Source organism: Gekko japonicus, unplaced genomic scaffold (assembly GCF_001447785.1).
Source record: "Gekko japonicus isolate JY-2015 unplaced genomic scaffold, Gekko_japonicus_V1.1 scaffold1388, whole genome shotgun sequence".
Lineage (NCBI taxonomy): Eukaryota > Metazoa > Chordata > Lepidosauria > Squamata > Gekkonidae > Gekko > Gekko japonicus.
Window position 1 is genome coordinate 11,462 of NW_015164228.1, and position 21,329 is coordinate 32,790.

Consider the following 21,329-nt stretch of genomic DNA (forward strand, 5'->3'; position numbering starts at 1 on the left):
GGAATAAAAAATAAAATATTGAAATTTTAATCAAATATCTTCATCCCCTTTAATGTGATATTCAAATAATTCCGGGGGGGGGGGAGTTAATTATTCCCATAATATGAGTAATAAGCCTGCCACTTCTGCCGAAATTCATTCAATGGTCTTTTGTTTATATAATTGGTTAACTTTGCCAATGTTGTATACTCAGCTCATTTTTCTTCCCAGATCTAACGTAAGGAACCATTGACTGTATTTAAAAATATTTGTGTCTTTTTCTCCCACGCAGTGGGGACCAGGCCCGTAGCCAGGATTTTTTAATTCAAGGGGTCTTTAAATAAGTTGGTGGGCGTCCCCCCACGCACACACCCCAAACGAGCTGCCCTGCTCCCGCACTTTCCCGCAACCACTTGGCTTTGGGGTAGGGCTTGGGAGCGGGAGGGGGGGGAATCCTGTGCCAGCTGCTGATTTCTTGGCACAGGCAGGCTTGGTGCCTTGGGGAGGGAGGGGGAGACAGAGGAGAGGCCCAGCAGCTTGGGATCTCAAAGGACCAAGTTGGGCACAAAGAGGGGAAGGAATTGGACCGAGAGGGAGTGTCCGCAGCCAGTAACAAGCGCCATAAATAAAATAAAAAATTGGAAGTTGGAGGGAGGGCCCTGGGCTGGAAGGGAAATTGTGGGGCCTTGGCAGCAAGTCGGGGCCAAGCCCCAAGAAGCCCCACTGTAGCTATGGGCCTGGTGGGGACTGTCACTTCAGACCCTTAACTGGTTTAGGTTGAGTATTGTTTGCTGCATTAACTCCTCTGAGTCATGTCCTTCCTAACTCTGCTGCCAGAGATCCTCTTGAGCAACAACGCCAGGGATCGAATCTGGGTCTTTTTGCAGGCAGAGCAAAGCATTGGGAGGGGCCCTGGCTCAGTGACAGAGCATCAGCGGGATGCAGAAGGTCCCAGGTTCAATCCCCAGCATCCCTACTTAAAAAGCACCAGGGAATAAGTGATGAGAAAGACCTCTGCCTGGGACCCTGGAGACCTACTGCCGGTCTGATTCAGTATAAGGCAGCTTCGTCCTTCGTGAGCCTTTCCCCTTAATGCACCACTTCCTACAATAGCTGCCCTCTTGTATCTCCACCCCAGAGAGTTCCCTTCTCACTTGTGACTCCCAGTTTCACAGGCCAGGGTTTGTGGCGTAGTCAGCTTGTGTGACCCGTTAAACTGCACATTACGTGCTCATACCCAGTGCGTAGTGGCCTTAGGGCAGAGATGTTGAACTCATTTGTTCTGAGGGCCAGATCTGACATAAATGTCACTTTGTCGGGCCGGGCCATGTGTGCCATACAATGTAATGCCAGATACTGGAGATGTAAACTTATATAAAGGATAGCAGCTGGAGAGCTCCGAGTTGGTGTATCCTCACTGGGATAGGAGGGGGGGTGCAAAGGAAAACCCATATGGGCAGACTGGAGAGCCAGCGGTGCAGCACTGGGCAGGCACTCCCACACTTCTTAACTGCTGCAGACAAGGTTGTTCCACCATGCTGAAGCCACATTCAGAGTGGCTATGCCCACTCACCCTTGTGCAGCCTCCTGTTTCCTCCCTTTTACTAGTTGCTCACGGGCTGCATAAGAGCCGTGGATGGGCCAGTTCTGGCCCCCGGGCCTTATGTTTGACACCTCTGCCTTAGGGGGTCACAAGAACCTCAGATCTCCCCATTGTGTGCATATATTTTGGCAGACAGGCAGCAGAAACGAGGGTTTTAGTGCCCCCCCTGGGCGGGGGACTGCGGCAAGAGACAGCATTCTGCTCAGCAGGTGCTCTAGGCCCGATGCAAACTTAGAAACCAAGGATCCACACGAAGGAAGAGACAGCGATCCCTGCCTCTGCCATCATCTGCCGATCTCTCGGCCCATCTCATGACTTGAATTGTGAACATCCACAGCTGTTAAGCATCCCCTCAGCTGAGGAGATGGAAGCTTTCCCCCACCCCCAACCAATGCAAAAAGAGAGAGAAATATCTGTGTTCCTAGCAAGGCCATCTGAGCCAAAGCCTGTCCTTAGAGTGGAGTCGGCAACTTTGCCATCGGATTCCTTGGTGTGTAGAGTGAAAGAGCTCAGCCATCCTGAGTGCAGAAGTGGGTGGTCTGAGGAGTGCCAGTAGGGCCCTCGTCTGAGACCTTGAGCCAGTTCCAGGTGTGCGCCCAGCCCCTCACCTCTCCCTGCTCTGTGTGGGTTGATCCAGGAGGAAGCTCGCCCAATATATCCTTTCCCAGTCAGTGCAGCACATAGTGCTCTGACCTGGATAACCCAGGCAAGCCCGTACTTGTCATATCTTGGGAGCTAAGCAGGGCCACCCCAGCAAGTACTTGGATGGAGGCCTCTAAGGAATGTCAGAGGCGGGACACACAGGCAGGCCGTGGCAAACCACCTCTCTGAAACGTTCAAGCCCCACTAGGGGTCACCAGAAGTCAAACATGACTTCCAGGCACATGCACATAACACACACATACACATACGCACAAATATTCACCGGGGGGAAACTACATTACATAGAGACCATGCATGCCTTCAGCCCAGTTCCCCTAAGTGCTAACATTAGTGCAGTCTCCGTTTTCCAGGATGTACGCTAACCTAGGATCCTCTCTCTGCCCCCTAATTTCTCGAGTCTTCATACATGGAACTCAGTCTCTAGTCCTTTGACCTGGTTATCCGGGTAGAGAGAGACCAGATACCTGAAGTTGCTGTTGCTGTTTTTGCCTGAGGGCGACTTGGCAAGAGCTCCAGCCACAGAAGGGACCCAGGGGACAATTGCGTGGTGGGATTCTCAGTTTCAACCGTTGTGAGTTTGTGTGGCATAAGGAAGTTCAGCCAGAAGTCGCTGTTAGCTTTGTAGAACAGATGTATTTATTAATTAGGTGGTGCATTACCTCACTCCCTGACCTGGATAGCCCAGACTAGCCCGATGGCATCAGATTTTGGAAGCTAAGCAGGGTCGTCCCTGGTTAGTATTTGGATGGGAGACCACCAAGGAAGTCCAGGGTTGCTATGCAGAGACAACCAATGACAAACCACCTCCTTTCATCTCTTGTCTTGAAAATCCCAGGAGGGGTCACCATAAGTCAGCCGTGACTTGATCCCCCCTCCCTGAAAATTACCCTGCTGACAGGTGCCTGTTCCTTACCCCCTTTCTTGCTTGTCCCAGTGTTGCCCCGACGACGGCGTGAAGGTTCACCTGCGGACCTGCGACCTGCGCACGGTCGGCAAGCTCTTTGAGCAGGGTCACTATTCGTCTGTGGTGAGTGTCGGGGGGGTGAGGCTTGTGGCCCAGAGCCACGGGAAGGGGGAGCCGGGCCTGCGACCGCCTCCGCTGAGCTGCTTTCTCTCTTTGCAGCACAGCTTCCATGAGGACATGGTGGGCGTCCTGTTGGGGCACATGGAGGAGGGCCAGGCTGGCCTTAACGCAAAGGCATTCTACATCGAGGTACTCCGAACGGCCTCGGGTAGGGGACTGGGGGTGTGGGTATTGGCCTGCATGAGGAAATACAGGCGGCCGTGGGCTTTGCCCATGCAGGCATTTATTCCGCTTCAGTTTAGAGTGTCTCTGAGTTTAACCACCTTGTCGCTTCCCACCCTCCTCCTTGTCCCTTCAGCTGATGGGAAAGTTCTTCAGCTGGTTTGACGCTCAGGATCCGAAGCACTGGACACGCAACAGCATCCTCCCCAAGTGAGTGCTCCGTAACCAAGGGGGAAAGAGAGGGTCCTGTTCCCTCTCAGCTGAGCTGGTGTGAGCCAGCTCCCAGTTTTTTAGCCCCCGGCTCACACCTTTTTGTCTTAGCTCAGGAAGAATGGCTCCAGAGCAAACTAACTTATTCAGTAGCCAAATCACTCGCTCACAACTTTAATCCCAGTAGTTCACAGAGTAGAATTTTTGCTCTCAAGACTCCACAGCTTAGAGGGAACTTTGCGGGTGCAGGTTGGTGCTGCCCAGGCATTTTGAGGGTTCGCTCATGCCACAGTGCGAGCCTTTAACTCAGAACTCGGCAGTGGTGTTTGCAACGTTCCAAATCTCTACTGGAGGAGAGAAACTTGGGGAGGAAAAGGTAAAAGAGAAACCAAAAAACATGAAGGCAGTTTTCTCACGTTTCAGCTGCTAGAAGGGATTTAGGTGAGTGGGTGAAAGAAGCACAGTGTGCTCCCCGCACACATTGCTTGTCGTTCAGTTTTGCACTTCTGACATTTTAAAAGCAAGTTTAACCTCTGATGATGACAACAGGGAGGAAAGGTCTCATTTTAGAATGTTGACTGCAGAGTGCAGACATAAAAGAAATTATTTACTTTCAGGTGCCAAATCAGGGACTGCTTCAGTGCTCTAGAGCAAACCTTTTATACTTAAAGAGCCAAACTGCATCAGAATTCAGGGCAAAAGAGCAACAGAGAGCCAGTATTAGAAAGCCCTTTGCATAACTCGAAATGTACAGTTTAACGTTACTGATCATTAACATGGTGACTGATAATACGCAAAGTCTCCACAGCCCAAACACTGGTTGCTTCAAGTCCCTTATTAAGAAACAGCACACACGACGTCTCGCAATAAAATGCACCCAGGATGACCCCGCACACTGGAGTAAATCTGCGCATGGTTCGCCCTTGGGTTACAGGCAGCCGTTCACCTCTGTTGTTCCTTCCTGTGAAGCATCCCTAAGAAGCAGCGTGTCCCGTTCCCTTTGCACGCTGGCTATTGTAGCATCCACCTAACCAGGGCCGAGCCTGCCTAGCTTCCAAAGTTTTACGAGGTTGGGTTAGCCTAGGCCATCCGGGTCAGGGCAGCATTCCACCTACCTATCCAAGTAGACCTTAATTTAACGATTTTATATTCTCTTTTAAGAGTCACGTTTGGTTCCATACTGAGCCACATTTGGCTTCGGAGCCGCGGGTTCCAGCCCCTCACATGCTTCTGTTTCCTCCCGACAGCGGCATGCTTCCCAATGCAGTCCTGCCTCCCTCCTCTGACCACATCTACGCTCAGTGGAAGCAGCCGGAGGAGCTCAGCCCTGGGGCCAACAGTCACCTGACGCCCACGGGACCAGAGAAGACAGGTGAGGCTCTCGGATGGAAGGATCGGCCGTCTCTCTTCCTCTGTCATGTGGTTTCACATCTAGAAGAAGCAGCTTGTCTAGGGGAGCTTCAGCGGCAGGAGTTCCCACTTACAGTGAAAAAGAAGAGAAGAGTTGGCCTTTATACCCCGCTTTTCTCTACCCAAAGGAGTTTCAAAGCAGCTTACAATCGCCTTCCCTTCCTCTCCCTACAACAGGCACCTTGTGAGGCAGGTGGGGCTGAGACAGCTCTGAGAGAACGGGGACTGGCCCAAGGTCACCCAGCAGACTTCATGTGGAGGAGGGGGGAATCAAACCCGCTTCTCCAGATCAGAGTCCACTCAGCCCCATAGCCAGGGTTTTGTGGCCTGTGAGGCAAAAACATTTCTGCTGGGGCTGTCATTATGTTCCATAATGAAGTGGGGGGGTGCACGCCCTTCTCCCTCCCCTCCTGCAAGATTTAAAGAACCCTTCAGCTGATTGACAGGGAGCACATGGCCCACCGATCAGCTGGTAAAAGGTAAAGGTTTTCCTTGCTCAAAAGCTAGTCAAATCCGACTCTAGGGGGCGGTGCTCATCTCCGTTTCCAAGCCAAAGAGCCAGCACTGTCTGAAGACATTTCCGTGGTCATGTGGCTGGCATGACTAGACGCCGAGGCACATGGAACGCTGTTACCTTCCCACCGAAGTGGTACCTATTTATCTACTTGCAATTTCTTGCTTTCAAACCGCTAGGCTGGCAGGAGCTGGAACCAGAGACTCCGTCACGCGGCACTTGGGTCTTGAACTGCCGAACTACCGACCTTCCAGTCTGCAGTTCAGTGTCTTAACCACTGGAATCACCGTGGCTCTTTCAGGAGGGAGGGAGAGGGGCACGAGCCAGCCCCCGCTTCTTCTCAAAAGCATTTACGGGATCCCTTTAAATGCTTTTGAGAAGAAGCAGGGGGGGTCTTTAGAGAAGGGGGCTGGCTCTTTAAGGAAGGGGGCAGAGCCCCCAATAGCCCCACCACAGCTATGGGCCAGAGTTAACCACTACACCACGCTGGCTCTCCAGCATATTCCACACCAGAAAAGTATGTATGTGGAAGGAGGGGATGGGAACCAGTGGTCAGGACACGTTGCCCTGGGCCTCCTCTCTGGACTTTCTGGTCCTCTCTGCCTGCCTACCAGACGTTGTCCTTCTTTCCAGAAGATGCTCTCCCGGTAAGGGATGCTGTGGGGGGTTCCTCTCCAGCGCCTGACCCTTTCCCCCCTTCTTTCCCTGTAGCTGGGAAGGACGCAGAGCAGGCCTTAGCACAGCAGGAGTTCGCTGACCCAGAAGACAAGCGACAGTGTGCCCTGTGCCTCCAGTACGGCGATGCCCCTTCCAAGGTACGGCTGTGTGTCTGTTTGTGTGCGTATTGCTTTCGGATTTTCCTGGAGGCTGGGAGGGAACAGCATTTTCCCCATCGGGCCATAGCCAGCGGCGGGGCTTTAGGGGCTCAGCCCCCTATCAATTAGGGGTGAACCCCAGCAAGGCCACAGAGCCCCCCCAAAAAAGCTCCCCCCCAGTGGTGGCAGGCACCAACAAACAAGGGAAGGTTTTAAAAAAGACTTACGTCTCTTTAAATCCCTTCCTTTCTCTTTAAGGCGCATGCTGCCGCTGCGGCGCATTCCAGGGAGAGAAGGTATTTAAAGTTTAAATGCCCTTCCCTGCCTGGGTCGCACTGCAGCAGCGGCATGCTTCCTGAAGAGAAGGGGCAGGATTTAAAGAGACATACATCTCTTTAAAAACGTTCTCTTTCTTGCTGGCGCCTGCTGCAGCAAGCAAGGGAAGCAAGTAGCCCGGGGATCAGGTGCAAGGAGGGGGTCTAGCTGGGGAAGGCACCACCGGAAGTCCCTGGGGGAGGGCCTCTTTTCTGTTCAGAGATCCTTCTTCATGTTTCTGCAGCCATTCGGCTGCTGAAGCACAAAGCCCCAGTGAACCCGCGCCTCTCCCAACTCTCGCAGAGGCGCGAGCTCACTGGGTCTTTTTTTCTGTTGGTTTTTTTTAAATCACATTATGTGATGTCAGAGCCCCCCTACAGCCCCCTCACTGATGAATTTTTGGCTCCGGGGCTGAGGACGTATGTAATGGGGGTTGGTAATAGGATTGCAGGTTGGGAAATCTTGAAGATTTTGGGCGTGGAGCCTGGGGAGAGGAGAAACCTCAGTGGGGTGTATAGTGCCACAGAGACCGACTTCCAAAGCAGCCATTTTCTCCAGGGGAACTGAACTCTGTAATTTGGAGATCCATTGAAATTCCTGGAGTCTTCAGGCGCCACCTGGAGGTTGGGAACCAGGGGTCCATGTTCTTGGGTATCAGAAAGGTAATCAGATTGCTGAGCAGGGTCAGGAGGCCGAACCGCTGCGTTCGCCTGCATCCTAGTTAGATTTCCTTTCCACACAAATCCCTTCCTGGTCCCCTTCCCCACTGTCTAACGCACGCTTCCTCCCCCAAACCCTCCAGGATGCAGGCAGGCTGCTGTACATTGGCCAGAATGAGTGGACCCACGTCAACTGCGCCATCTGGTCGGCTGAAGTCTTTGAGGAGAATGACGGCTCCTTGAAGAACGTGCATGCCGCCGTGGCCCGGGGCCGGCAGATGGTAAGTCAGAATGAATGGAGACCAGGTGCTCCTCTCGTGGTCCAGATTCTTATCTGTGATTGCCTCGGCTGGGTTGGTAATACCCATAGGCCAGCTTGAGAAAGTTTGGTGCTCCTGTGTAAAAGGCAACTGGGGCAACTGAGCTCCTCCTCGCCTGTGGAAGGATTCTGCTGTGGCTCCACGTATCGAACATGCAGTGGCGACCTTCAGCCCTCACCGTCTTTGCTTAAAGGGGCTCGCTAAGATTCTTTGCCCCGCCTACTTTCGAAAAATACTTTGCACCAGTAAAGGTGTCAGAGGGCGCTCTGGTGCCCGTGGGCACCACATTGGTGACCCATGACCGAGATGCTTCCCAGGGTTTGATTTGTATCAGTATGTGAGGTGGGCTTCAGTGGAGGGGGGAGGAGAGGCAAAGTTGACCGGGATGACATGGAGGGTGCGCGCACGGGGAAGAGAGACCTAGGCTGAGCAGGAAGAGTGCACCCTCTCCTGAGGGGAGAGCCCAGGCTTCCTTCCTGGAGGATTTCCGTTAAGGGTCCTAGGCAGTCAGAGCTAGACACACCAACAGCCTGCATAAGGCGGCTGCCCGTGGATGTGCAGAAGCCGCACAAGTTGTGTTTCAATCAGGCAGTGACCCCCCAAAAAAACCATACAGACCAAGGGTTGTCCTTTCTATCTCCCCTTTGAGACCGAAAACAAAAGGAGAAGTCGTGGGCAAGAAAGCAATAAAGAACCAAAACCATGACTAAACAGGAAAAAACAACAATAAATTATAAACATTTGTTAAATGTATATCGTGTCACCAGGGGTCTTTTCGTAGAAAAAGATAGCATAAGGTATGCTAATGAGCTACTAGGCTATTAGCATAATAGCTCATTAACTTATGCCATGACCCCTAACATCACCAGAAGTGATGTCAGAAGGGGAAGCAAAAGGGGGGAAGACATTTTCAAAAGCCTCCCCTCCCCTTCCCCAGCTGACCTGTAGGGGAGGGGAAGCGAAGAGAGAAGGGGTTTAAAGTAAAAACCCCTTCTCACTAAAGTTGGGCCTCAGAAGGAGGAAAGAGGGAACGAAAGAGAGAGAGAGTAGAGAGAAGAAAAGGAAGGAAAGAGAAGGAAAGAGGAAAAGAAAGAAGGAAAGAATGACAAATTTGAAGGCTTTATGTTAAGTAGTTTTCTAGTGAGTTAGGCTATGTTGTTGTCATATAGTCATATGTAACATATAAACTGTTTATGTTATTCACTGTAAAGCTTTTGAAAACTCAATAAAAAACATTTATAAAAAAATAATAAAAAAGGAAGCAACCGGTCCTCTTATTGAAAGGCAGTAAATCATCAGACGACAGGAACCTGTTTCGAAGTGAGATCTTTCTCAAGTCCAGGTGCCATAATAAAACACATGGAGTCAGGGACCTCACTCAGAAAGTCACCATAATCTCTAAGTGCTGTAAGGTGACGAATGCCCAAACAGTCTAAAGTTTGCCAAAAAAGCTGCACTACTGCCCTGCTTTAAGAGGACTTTTTGCCTTAATATATACCTGTGCTTCTAACCATCACTGTGACACAATATACATTTAACAGTTTATAATTCATTGTTTTTTCTGTCCAGTCGCCGTTTTGGTTCTTTATTGCTGTCCCCTTTAAGACCTGGTATTTTAGCTCATTGCTGTCCTCCCATTTTCAAGCTTTAGTGGGGCTGGTCCTTCATGCTTTTTGACTATCCCTTTCTCTCTCCTACCCCTTCCAGCGCTGTGAGCACTGCCAGCGCACGGGGGCCACCGTCGGCTGCTGCCTCTCGGCCTGCCTCAGCAATTACCACTTTATGTGCGCCCGCCTCCGCCACTGCACCTTCCAGGATGACAAGAAGGTCTTCTGCCAGAAGCATGTCGACCTCTTGGATGGGACGGTAAGGGGGAGGGCCGTTGTATGGAGAAGGTGGGTGGGTCTTGAGGAAGGGGGATGTCTTCTCGGGTTTGGCATCTCGAGACCTGTGCTGTGAACACCACCACCCCATGTAGTTTTGATGTGAAAACCTAATGGGTGCCTTTTTTTTTTTTAAGGGGTTGGGAGCCGATCACTGTGAACAGGGCTCTATAGTTAACATTTTGTGTCCTGCAGGAGATAGTCGCCGAAGACGGCTTTGATGTCTTGCGCCGGGTCTACGTCGATTTCGAGGGCATCAGTTTCAAGAGGAAATTCATGGTGGGCTTGGAGCCAGACACCATCAAGATGATGATAGGTAAATGGGAGCCGGGAGGGTGGAGCTCATCAGAGCCGTGGGATATGGGATAGGCGGAAGGTTTCCAGGTCCCTCCCGGCAATCAGCAGGGGATGGGGGACTTATCTGGAGAAAGAGAAAAGCCCAGGCCTCGTGGCCAGCATCACAGAGGAAGTGACATCAGCACACCAGAGACATCCAGGTGGTGCTCTGATTTTTGGGCAAAAACTCTGTGGGAAAAGCCAGTTTAACCATAAGACATTTTGCACAAATACCAGAGCATTTCCTGAACGTTGCTGGTGTGATGATGTCACTTCCTGTGCGATGCCCGCCACAAGGCCTGGGCCTTTGTAAGTCCCCTGCTGTCCAGCTGATCGGCAGCTGTGGGCAGGGCCTGGCTGCGTGGGATCCCCACCTCCACCAAGGGGGTTGGGCAACACTAGACAGGAAGGCTCTTCTCTTCTCCCCACCACCTCCAGCCGCAAGAGCTGATTATAAAACTGGCCTTCTGCAGGGATGAGTACAAGCACTGGTGGGTTCAGTGGGGCTGAGAACGACTGGGATGCAGAGATGGGGATTTGCAGTTCCTTCCTCCTCATACTAATCATTTCCGCTTGGATACCTGACATACTCATGTAAAGTACTAGAACAATATTGCCCCAATGGGGAGAGTGGCGGTAAAGGGGAAGGATGGTGTATTCCAGGGAACCTGGCTGGGGGAGTGGAGGTTTGTGGTAATCTAACATTGTGAGCTCCACCCCCACCCAGTAGTGTGGGAGGAGGGAATGAAGGTCGGACCACAACCAGTGGGTTGAAATTAAATCAAAAGAGTTTTCGGCTAAACATTAGGAGGAACTTCCTGTCAGAGTGGTTCCTCAGTGGAACAGGCTTCCTCGGGAGGTGGTGGGCTCTCCTTCTTTGGAGGTTTTTAAACAGAAGCTAGGTGGCCATCTGACAGCAATGCTGATTCTGTGAACTCAGGCAGATCATGAGAGGGAGGGCAGGAAAGGCTGCATCAGTGCTTAGTTCTCGTGGCCCTTTCTTACATGCCCAGGGAAATGCTGGTCGCCACTTTGGGGTCAGGAAGCAATTTTTCTCCAGGCCAATTCGGCCAGGGATCCTGGAGGTTTTGTGTCATCTCCTGTGAATGGAACATGGGTCACTGGGGGTGTGTGGGGGGGAGGTATTTGTGAATTTCAGCATTGTGCAGGGGGTTGGACTAGATGACCCTGGAGGTCCCTTTCAACTCTATGATTCTATGAAAGGAGGGGAGATCTGGCTATTTGGTGTCTAGGAACGGGAGGCACAGCTTGCTTCCACCAAGGCACTGCAGTTTTGCTTAGAGCTGTGAATGTCCGTCATTCATTTACATGTGAGAAGGTAAAATGCTGTCCTCGGAAAATATTCGAAGCTTCACCCGCCCCAGGTGACATCCGTGGGTTAGATTCAGAATCAATTTTCTGGGAACAGACGGGGAGTTTTCATTTCCACCTAGAGATGTGAAGGCCCGGGAAAAAAACGGGAAAATTGGGGGGGGGACTTTCCCCCCATTTTTTTCCTTAAGCCTTTTTTGTTTTGTTTTTCAAAAAATTGAAAAAAGAAAAGAAAAAAAATTGATTATGGAACGTTTTATTTTAACATGATGAATAAAATATTTTAAGACAAGGTGTTCAAATATTTTCCAAATCATTCCTAAAAGATATGTATGTATCAGATTGATCTAATTTCTGTGCACTGAGGACAAGCAAGTCCTAGGTTACCAACTGAACTCTCCAATGCAAGAACAAGATGCATTTCTTCCTTTAGGAGGTGCTATTGTCACAAGAAAAGAAAAAGGTTTCAGTTTTGTTTTTGCATGTGGGTGGGTATTCTGTTCGTAATAATTGTTTGGATACACTATATTTTTAATATGCTAGTTGTGGTAATTTCATGCCAAGTAAAAATGTCCATAGTCATATTTTATGTTTCTAAAGTAACAGAATGACTTTCAATTTGGAGGGGAAAAAAGAAGTGCTAATGTAGCATTTTTTTCAATTTTTCCGAAAATTTCCATTTTTTCCCGGAAAAAAATGGAAAAGATCCAGGGTTTTTTCCAAGCTTCAAAATTTCTGGAAATTTTACATCTCTACTTCCACCCCATCTCCCTTCCTGCTACAGATCCCCAGTTTGCCCTTCATGCCATTCCTGCAGGTCCCCCTTCCCATAAGAGGAGCATTTAGGGAAATCAGGGTTGCAGGGGGAGCTGCAGAGTTCTGTTCTGCCGGCAGAAGCGCTTTCCAGTAGTTGACAATTGAGTTGGGATGCAGCCCTTTATCAGGGTGTGGGGTGGATCTTTATCCCCTTTGGACTTCCTAGAACTGCAGCTCTGTTGCCTTTGTCCCATAGAACTTGGTGAGTCTCTTTGAGAACCCAAACGGTTCTCATCTGAATAACTCCACCCTGCACCTTGTTCCTTGGTGAGGCCGCAGTGCATTGGACCCCAGGACCTGCCTTTCTCTCCGTAGTGCCTTGCAACTGGAATGCAGGCTGGTCTGCTTGCATCCTCCAGTGGGAGACAAAACTCAGGCGGTTGAGATTAATCCCTGCCCGTCTGAGGCTTTGTCCCTGCCCTGCAGCGTCAGTCCTGTTTGTGGGTATCCCTCCACTGAGCACTAGCAGCAGAGCGCAGCTGCAAGATACTTGGGGGCCCAAGGTCTCAATGGCCCCCTCCTTGCTGTATGCTCATTAACCCCAGGGCTCAGTTGACTGGGATGTTTCCTCTGTGATTGCAAGAAAAAATTGTGCAAGGAAAACTACTGGATGGCTATGCTGTCCCTCTTCCTCTCCTCTGCCACCCTTAATGGATCCGAAGCCTGCCGTACAATGTGGCCGCCACATACCTTGGCTGTGTGGTATATCCACAAAGGATAGAATGGAACACTCTGTCTGGGGCAGGGATGCTCTGTATTCTTGGTGCTTGGGGGGCAACCGTGGGAGGGCTTCTGGAGTTCTGGCCCTGCTGGTGGACCTCCTGATGGCACCTGAGTTTTGGCCACTGTGTGACACAGAGCGCTGGACTGGGTGGGCCACTGGCCCGATCCAACATGGCTTCTCTTATGTTCTCTTATGTCTGCCCCTGGCTGGCTGATGCCTTTCCGCTCACTCTGTCCTCTCCTCTAGGTTCCATGAAGATCGATAGTCTGGGCATGCTGACGGACTTGTCGGAGTGCGAGGGGCGCCTCTTTCCAGTCGGCTACCAGTGAGTGTCCGCCTAGGGGAGGGTTGTAGCCTCTTGCCTCTCTGGGTTGTGAAACAGAACGCTCTGTCCCTGGGATCCCACCACTGTGGGCTGAATCAGATTCATTTAATACGGCGCTTGACAACGCAACAGAAGGAGAGCAGCAGTATGGCAGCGTTCACCACCCTCCCTCATGGATCCCTGTTACATCATGCTCCTCTCCTCCGTTTTATCCTCGCAACAGCCCTGTGAGGTAGGGCACAGAGTGTTGGACTAAGATCTGAGAGGCCCAGGGTTGGATATTTCTCTGTCATGGAAGCTCTCTGGGTGACATGGGGCTCAGTCATGTACTCTCAGCCTGTGCTACCTTTCAGAGTTGTTGTGTAGCTCAGATGGATGAATGGAGAATGTTGTAAGCGGCTTTGGATCTCCAATGAGTAGAAAGGCGGGGTAAAAATGAAGTTATTTAAAAATATGTTTTTCCAGTTCCTTAACAACTTGAGCAGTTAGAGCCAGGGGACATCGTTTCCAGTCTTTGCTTAAAAGCATCCTTTGCTTGTTGTTTCCCTTCCTCCAACCGTTGCCAGACGCAGAAGGAGCCACCACCCGCACTTAGAAAAGGACAGATATCCCTGCTGCCAACGTCAAGGCAGCAGATGCAGGAGCAGGGCATGGCTCTGCTGAGGCCTTGGTGCCACAGTGTCTGTCTCCACTCCTTTGCCAAAGATGTTCACGGCACTATTAATGCTACGAGACGATGCATCAGTGGACAAAGATGCTCCCTCTTAAACCCAGCTCTTAAAACCTTTTCCTGGCTGGGTCCAGTCGCACCTTAAAGACTAACAATTTGTGGCAGGGTAGGAGCTTTTGTGAATCACCGCTCACTTCGTGAGATACCTACGGACAGGTACTGCAGACAGACTAACATGGCTGCCCATCTTGATCCGTCTTGATGGGGTCTGTTTCTCCCTCCTTCAGCTATTAACATTGGCTCACTGGGAAAGGCTCATGCAGTTGTTAAGCAGAAGAAAAATACTCAATAACCTCGAGGCTTACCTAGGGCAATCTGGGGCCTGGCTGTGCCCCACAGCTCAGGTGCAGAAACGAGGAAAGCAGCCTTTTCTCTCCGAAGCGGCGGGATTGTCTCTCCCCACCCAAATGGGTCAGTATGTTTTGCCTGTCCTCCCACCTCCCAGGTGTTCCCGGATTTACTGGAGCACTGTGGATGCCCGCAAGCGGTGCTGGTACAAGTGCCGGGTCCTGGAGTACCGGCCGAAGCTGAACCAGGAGGAGCCGGACGCGCTGGGGGTGCAGGAGGAGAACCACACCATTGCGCACAGCCCAGCCGTCCCTGCAGGTGAGACCAGCTGAGGCATAGTTGAACAGGGCCTGTTTTCGGAGGGGCTTGTCCTGCCAGGTCCCACGTGGGGGGTGGGTTTGGCTTCCACCCGCCTCCTGTGTCTCTTTGGAGCCGGTCGGCCTGGCGACGAGAGGAGATCGGCGAGTCTTTGAGGGCCGCACGGGCAATTAGTCACTTTTCCCTGGGCAAGTAGCCATCCTTGTCCAGGCAGGTAGCTTACCAGACACACCCAGATTCAAGGCACGGTGTGTCCCGTAAAGAATATGAGTACTCAGTCAGAATGTGGAATTCAACCACTGCAAGAATCCCGGTTGCCATTTGTATGAGAATTTATTGTGAAATTGGTCAGTGGTGGGTGCAACTCCAAATCTGGGGAGGAAAGTCGAGCGGCCTTTCTGCCTTTTTTTTGGGGGGGTGCCTGCTTTGCCCCTTCTCATAACTAGCGTAAGCAGGATAAAAATATGCAAGACTAAACTAGTAGGTTTGTATCTGCCGAATTTGTGCCATCTCTCTCAGTCACAGAATTCTACTTTATTTTCGGCTTTGGGTTAATTGTAAAGTTGCCCAGCTGTCTTCTATCTGGCCTTTTGCCCAGAGGCCCTGGTGGTGAGGAAGGACTCAGAACCATTCTGCTTTCTCCAGTTGTGGCCACTTCATGCTAGGGGAAAGGCTCTGGGCTTTTTTTGCTTGATACCAAACACCTGTCCGGGGTGAGCGTCATGGGGTTCCGTGTCCTTTCTTGCTGCCCCCCTTCCGCCTTTGACGGCCTGGGAATTCTTGTTTCAGATGCTAACCTTGGAGAGAAGCACCTTCAGGATGTGGCCCCGCCCTTGCCGCCACCAGAGCGCCACTCCCCCGCACAGAACCCAGGGCCTCTGCCCCCGCCGGAACCTGCTGCCTCCAAGCCCAAATCTCTCTCTGGAGCTCGCATCAAAGTGCCCAACTACTCCCCCACGCGGCGGCCTATAAGTGGGGTGTCGTCCCGCCCGCTGCCCTCGCCCGGTGAGTCCCCGCTCTGCGCAATGGGCAGGGAGCCCAAAACTGGAGTTGCCTACTGCAGGTCTTGGGGGGAGGGGGGTCGTTGCCACCTGTTCTCACAATCAGCCTGACGTTAGAAGCGAAACGGGGCCAAACGGGAGAGAGCAGAAACTGCAGCAGTGGGACTCATGAAAGATCACTCTGGTAGCTTTATAGCCCCGTGCGCTCCGCCTTCCCATTTCTACTTCTTTACACGGTGAGTGATTAAAATGTGGAATTCGTTGCCAGAGGATGTAGTGATGGGCCACAGGCATGGATGTCTTTAAAAGGGGATGAGATAGATTCATGGAGGATAAGTCTTATCAGGGACTACCAGCCATGGTGACTAAAGGGAACCTCCACATTCAGAGGCAGTCAACCTCTGTATCCTGGTGCCAGGTGGCAACATCGGGGAAAGGTCTCGGCCTCTCTGCCCTTTTGTTGGCCCTCCAGAGGAGCTGGTTGGCCACTGTGTGAGACAGGGTGCTGGACTAGATGGACCAGTGGTCTGATCCAGCTGGGCTCGTCTTGTGTTCTTCACGTGGCCTTCTGATACATCTTATGGCTGCCCAGGGTACTGAGGGATCTCAGATAGTGTCTTTCAAGGCATAAGACCTTACAGAAGTGTAACAAGTTAGTATCCAGTCAATTCCTAGATGGGAAATCTCTTGAGAACACTCTGTATTTATTTACTTTATACCCCATCTTTTACCCCTGACCTGGATAGCCGCGGCTAGCTGGATCCCATCAGATCTCAGAAGCTAAGCAGTGTTGGACTTGGCTAGTATTTGGAAGGGCGACCTCCAAAGAATACCAGGGATGTGACATTCCACCTCTGGAACATCCCTTGCCTCAAAAATAAGTAGCTCACCACCTCATGGTGCATAATGCCAAAAGAGCTAGAACTTCAGGCTGCCAGACAATCTTAGGATCTCCTGGTTATACTACACACACTGCCATATGATAATTATAAATTATTACCCCATCTTTTTCCCCAGCAGGGACCCCAAGTAGCTTACATAGTTCTTCTGTTCACCATTTTGTCCTCACAATAGCCTTGGGAAGTAGGTTAGGCTGAGAGGAGAGGCAGTGACTGGCCCGAGGTCACCCAGTAAACTTCCATGGCGTAGTGGGGAATTCGAACTTCAGTCTCCAGATTCTAGTCCGATCCTCTAACCACTAGGCAGTGGTGTTTCTTAGTTGTGTAATGGAAGAAAGGCGGGAATTTCTACAGCAAGCTGAGAGCTGGGGGAATAAAACCATTGATGGTTCTAATCTGAAGGGTTGTGGGGGTTTTGGGAGGGTGTTTGTAATGGGCCGTGATGCTAAATACCTGTGTCAGGTTTTGAGTGAAAGTTGTAAACTGTGACAATAGAATTAGGAGATGGCATACCTATTTTGAAAGATCCCTAGACAGGAAGTTGTAACTTGGAAATGAGGGTAGGCCTTCCCTTGAAACGTTTTTCCTTTTGTCTCCCCCCCCCCTTCCCTAGGGAGTGCATCATCCATGTCCCATCACATCTTGACGGTGGGTGACCCGGACTTCCCCACTCCACGCCGCACTCAACGCCTCAGCCCTTTGTCGCCTAGCGGTGCCCCCCGCACCCGCCGGTCTTCCCTCCCCCCTCAAGCCACTGCGAACAGGACTAGTCCCCCCAGCACCACTCTCAGGGCAATGCCGCCTCTCCCAGACGAACCCCTCGCTGGGAGCGGCTTTAAGCACACGTCTACCTCCGAAGGGCAGCGGCCCACACCTACCTCACCCCCTCCCTCGCCCCCCGCTGTGCCCCCAGAGCTGGCTTTCGAGCTCAACGTCTCCGACTTGGAATTTGACGACAGTCTCTTGGACGAGCCCTTTCAGGAAGAGGAGCTGGGCGTGCCGCGGACGTGCCCCTCGCCCGGCCTGGGGCTGCCTCAGCTGGACGGGCTGGGGGACGTGGAGAGCGAGGAGGAAGGAGAGGCCGGGCGCTACTTCCGCTTCCCCCGCACAGTGGTGACGCGAGAGCCGCCTCTGCCCCCGTACCCGCTGGACCTGCCCTTGCCCCACATCCACCAGCTGGATGGGATAGACGACGGCACGGACAGCGAGGCGGATGCCACGGGGGGGCACCCGTCTGCCAAGGGCAAGCAGGTGGAGCCGAGGGTTGACAGGGAGCTGGCTGGCCCCGCTCCCGCTCCGGAGGACCTCCCCTCCGACATCGTGGACTTTGTGCTGAAGAACATGGACGCCCCCGAGAGCAAGGCCCCGCTGCCCGTCTGCCCCAACCGGACCTCTCCGCCCCCGCCGCCCCCTACCTCCGCCAGTCTTAATGGCACCGAGTCAGCCCTCCCGAGCCCTGCTCCGGATCCCGCCCCGACCCTAATGCTCAGCTGCGCCCAAGTGCCCAGCGGCCCCGAGGTGAGGGTGCTGGGCTCCGAGGGCCAGAAGCCCAGCTCCAGAATCATCCTGGTGAACAAGCTGGGCCAGGTCTGCGTGAAAGTGCAGGGCGAAGAAGGCCCGTTCAACGCCCAAGACGGGGAGCAGGCTTCCGGCTGCAAGGCCAAGCCAAACCCTGCCCCGCCACAGCCTGCGCCCAGCCTGAACACGGTCATCTTACGGGCACCCCTGAGCCTCGCTCCGAGCCCTGTCCCCACCTGGACCATCCGGGGCCCGGTGCTCAGCATGGTGCCCATGATGAATGTGGTGGGCACCGCACCTCAGGCCGCCGGAGGGCAGCTGGCGCTGGGGCTCCCCCAGACCTGTCTCCTGCAGCCGGTGGCCATGAATCCGGGGGTGCTCAGCCTCCCAAGCCTGGTGTCCTTGCCTAGCCCCCGGCCGGCCATCCGGGTCAAGAGAGTCTCCACCTTCGTTGGATACGTGCCCCCCAAGAAGGCGAAGGTGGACGGAGTCAGCGAAGAAGAGCCGCTGCCGGTGTCGCCCGCGGGGACTCCCGGTCACTTGGTCAACAACTGCCTTTCTGGCAACACGGCGGGCTCCAGGTAGGTGTATTTGGCCCTTCTGGGCTGTCGCTTCTCTCTGCTTTGTTCCTTCCATATTGATAACAAGAAGGTGTTTTGGGGTTTTTTTTTAAATGATCAACAAACTCCATAAGAAGTGTGGAATTTGGGGTCAGGAAGCAATTTTTCTCCAGGCCACTTTGGCCAGGGACCCTGGAGGGTTTTTTGGGTTTTTTGTTTGTTTGTTTTGCCATCTTCTGGGCATGGAGCAGGGGTCCCTGGGGGTGGGGGAGGTATTTGTGAATTTTCTGCATTGTGCAGGGGGTTGGACTAGATGACCCTGGAGGTCCCTTCCGACTCCCTGAGTCTGCAAGAAACATGCTTTGCCCTGTAATGGTTTTTGCCCTGATCTGGATGGCCTGGCCCAGCCCGATCTTGTCAGTTCTCAGAAGCTAAGCAGGGTCGGTCCTGGTTAGTACTTGGATGGGAGACCACCGAGGAAGTCCAGGGTCGCTGTGCAGAGGCAGGCACTGGCAAAGCCACCTCTGTTTGTCTCTTACCGTGACAACACTACGGGATCCCTGTGAGTCGGCTGTGGCTTGATGGCACTTTCCACCCCTCCACCATGTAATGGCTTTAGCGTAGTAGTTCATTTCCAACAAACTGGAATGAGGGCTGGCCGTGAAAGTATCGTCGCACTGCCGAGTTCAGGAAGTTAAGAGGGTCTCGGCTGCTTGTCTGTTAGTGACACAGTCTGTAGAAGGGGATCTCATGAAGCTAAGCAGGGTTGGCCCCGGTTAGTACTTGGAGGGGGAGACCACCAAGGAAGTCCAGGGTTGCTATGCAGAGGCAGGCAATGGCCAAACCACCTCTGAACGTCTCTTGCCTTGAAAACCTGTAAGTCAGCTGTGATGGTTTTATTGTAGCCGCTCGTTCCCAACAAACCGAAATTAGAGCTGATAATCAAAGTGTGCGTATAAACCAGTACTAGTCAGCGAGAGCCAGTGTGGTGTAGTGGTTAAGAGCTTTAAGAGCGACAGACTCTATTCTGGAGAACCGGGGTTGATTCCGCACTCCTCCACATGAGGTCAGCTAAGTGACCTTGGGTCAGTCACAGCTCTTTCAGAGCTCTCTCAGCCCAAAGAATAAGCCTAGCTCGCCACCTAGTGGTGCATAACGCTAAACGAGCTAGAACTTCAGGCTGCCAGGCAATCTTAGGATCTCTTGGCTATACTACACACAATGCGATAGAAGAAGAGGAGATTGGATTTATACCCCGCCCTTCACTCAGAGTCTCAGAGCGGCTTACAAACTCCTTTCCCTTCCCCTCCCCCTGTGAGGTAGGCCGGGCTGAGAGAGCTCTTTCCAGAACTGTCCTTGAGAGAACAGCTGTGCCAGAACTATGGCTTGCCCAAGGTCATCCAGCAGCTGCAAGTAGAGGAGTGGGGAATCAACTTAACCACTTAACCCAACTGGCTCTCCAATACAATAATTATTAGTAATAGTCAGCAGGGGAGGGGAATGGGCAAAGTAAAAGGTTTGTGTCCTGACCTGGATAGGCCAGGCTAGTCTGATCTCATCAGATCTCAGCCGTTAATCAGGGTCGGCCCTGGTGAATATTTGGGTGGGAGACCACCAAGGAAGTCCAGGGTTGCTATGCAGAGGAAGGCAATGGCAAAACCGCCTCTGGATTTCTCTAGCCCGCAAACCGCTCAGCAGCAACCTGGAGCTGCACAGGGTCTCACACTGCCCAGTGCCCGTTTTAAGATTACAGCAGTTACAGACTTCTCAGGATGTGAACTGCTCCGCTCAGTTGGGGGGGGGGGGTGATTGTACTATTTATTTATTTATTTATTTGTATCTTCGATTTCTACCCCGCTCCAACCCTGAAGGGTCTCTGAGCGCCTTACAAGTTCCAAATTTATTCCTAGCTAAGACCACATGTCTACAGGGGTTGGGGCTGCCTACCGGCACCCAGGTGGCAGGGCTCGCTGTTTCTTGGTTGTTCTTCCCGGGCGGTCTTTCGGGCATCAGAGCTCGGTTCCTGGCGTATGGCATGGTCGTTTGGTCTGGCGGCTTCTTCTTTCTTTGTTTGGCGGGCCCGTCTTAGTGTGTGGGTCGTAATTCAATTAAGATAAGGTCATGTCAGGACCATGTTCAGTGCCCTTATCCGAAGGGAAGGGAGAGGTATCTAGACCTGGGAGCCAGGCTTCCCATCGATCCAGCCCACAGAACTCCACGGAGGAGGAAGCTGCACTTTTAATTCCTTCAGGCTCAGTTCTTTATAGACAGTATAGGTGGTGGATGGGAAGTGGAAAGGGAAGAACGATGCTTCAGCGATAAGCTTCTCCGACGAGCCCCCCCCCCCAGCGCACGGGCTCCCGCTGAGCCGTTCCCACGGTGCCCCGCGTTCTGGTTTTCTGCGACTGAAGGGCAGAGGGTTTGTGAGAGAGGGTTTCCCGTGGCGTCTCCGTGTAATCTTCGACGTGGTCTCTGTGCTTCACACCCATGGGATCTAGTGCGCACGCGCTGGATTGATCCTTCTCTCTTTTTACTTCGTTTATGGAGAAGAAGTCGGGATTTTTCAATCGTTGCAAGGGTTGTGGCAGTAAACTTTCTCCACCTGACCGTCACACCTTTTGCATTTTCTGTTTGGGGGAGTTTCACCGTCCAGAATCTTGTCGGCTCTGTGCCAGGTTTTTGAACCAGACAAGAAAAAAACCGAGCTGCGCGTCTTAAAGTAGTGCTACTTGAGTCGGCTTTAAATCCTCCCTCAGCGATGGATTCAGACAGACCATCCACGTCGACGGCTCCAGCATCGAGGCCTTCCTCCGACATCGGCCAATGGACGTCGAAGCCTCCGGCATCGAAGGCACAATCTTCCGC

At 52.4% G+C, this 21,329-nt stretch overlaps 1 protein-coding gene across 1 annotated transcript in view; it reads left to right on the forward strand.

Annotated features, from left to right (window-relative positions):
- Nucleotides 1-21,329, forward strand: part of KMT2B (lysine (K)-specific methyltransferase 2B) — a gene marked incomplete at its 5' end in the record, with an annotated part of 51,282 nt that overhangs the window by 10,553 nt on the left and 19,400 nt on the right. Inside the window, 12 exons of the mRNA XM_015408570.1 lie at nucleotides 3,180-3,272; nucleotides 3,369-3,458; nucleotides 3,628-3,701; nucleotides 4,949-5,073; nucleotides 6,337-6,440; nucleotides 7,558-7,695; nucleotides 9,442-9,600; nucleotides 9,813-9,933; nucleotides 13,072-13,150; nucleotides 14,326-14,486; nucleotides 15,276-15,491; nucleotides 17,000-18,485. Coding sequence (XP_015264056.1) covers nucleotides 3,180-3,272; nucleotides 3,369-3,458; nucleotides 3,628-3,701; nucleotides 4,949-5,073; nucleotides 6,337-6,440; nucleotides 7,558-7,695; nucleotides 9,442-9,600; nucleotides 9,813-9,933; nucleotides 13,072-13,150; nucleotides 14,326-14,486; nucleotides 15,276-15,491; nucleotides 17,000-18,485 — 2,846 coding nt within the window. The remainder of the gene's footprint in view (nucleotides 1-3,179; nucleotides 3,273-3,368; nucleotides 3,459-3,627; nucleotides 3,702-4,948; nucleotides 5,074-6,336; nucleotides 6,441-7,557; nucleotides 7,696-9,441; nucleotides 9,601-9,812; nucleotides 9,934-13,071; nucleotides 13,151-14,325; nucleotides 14,487-15,275; nucleotides 15,492-16,999; nucleotides 18,486-21,329) is intronic.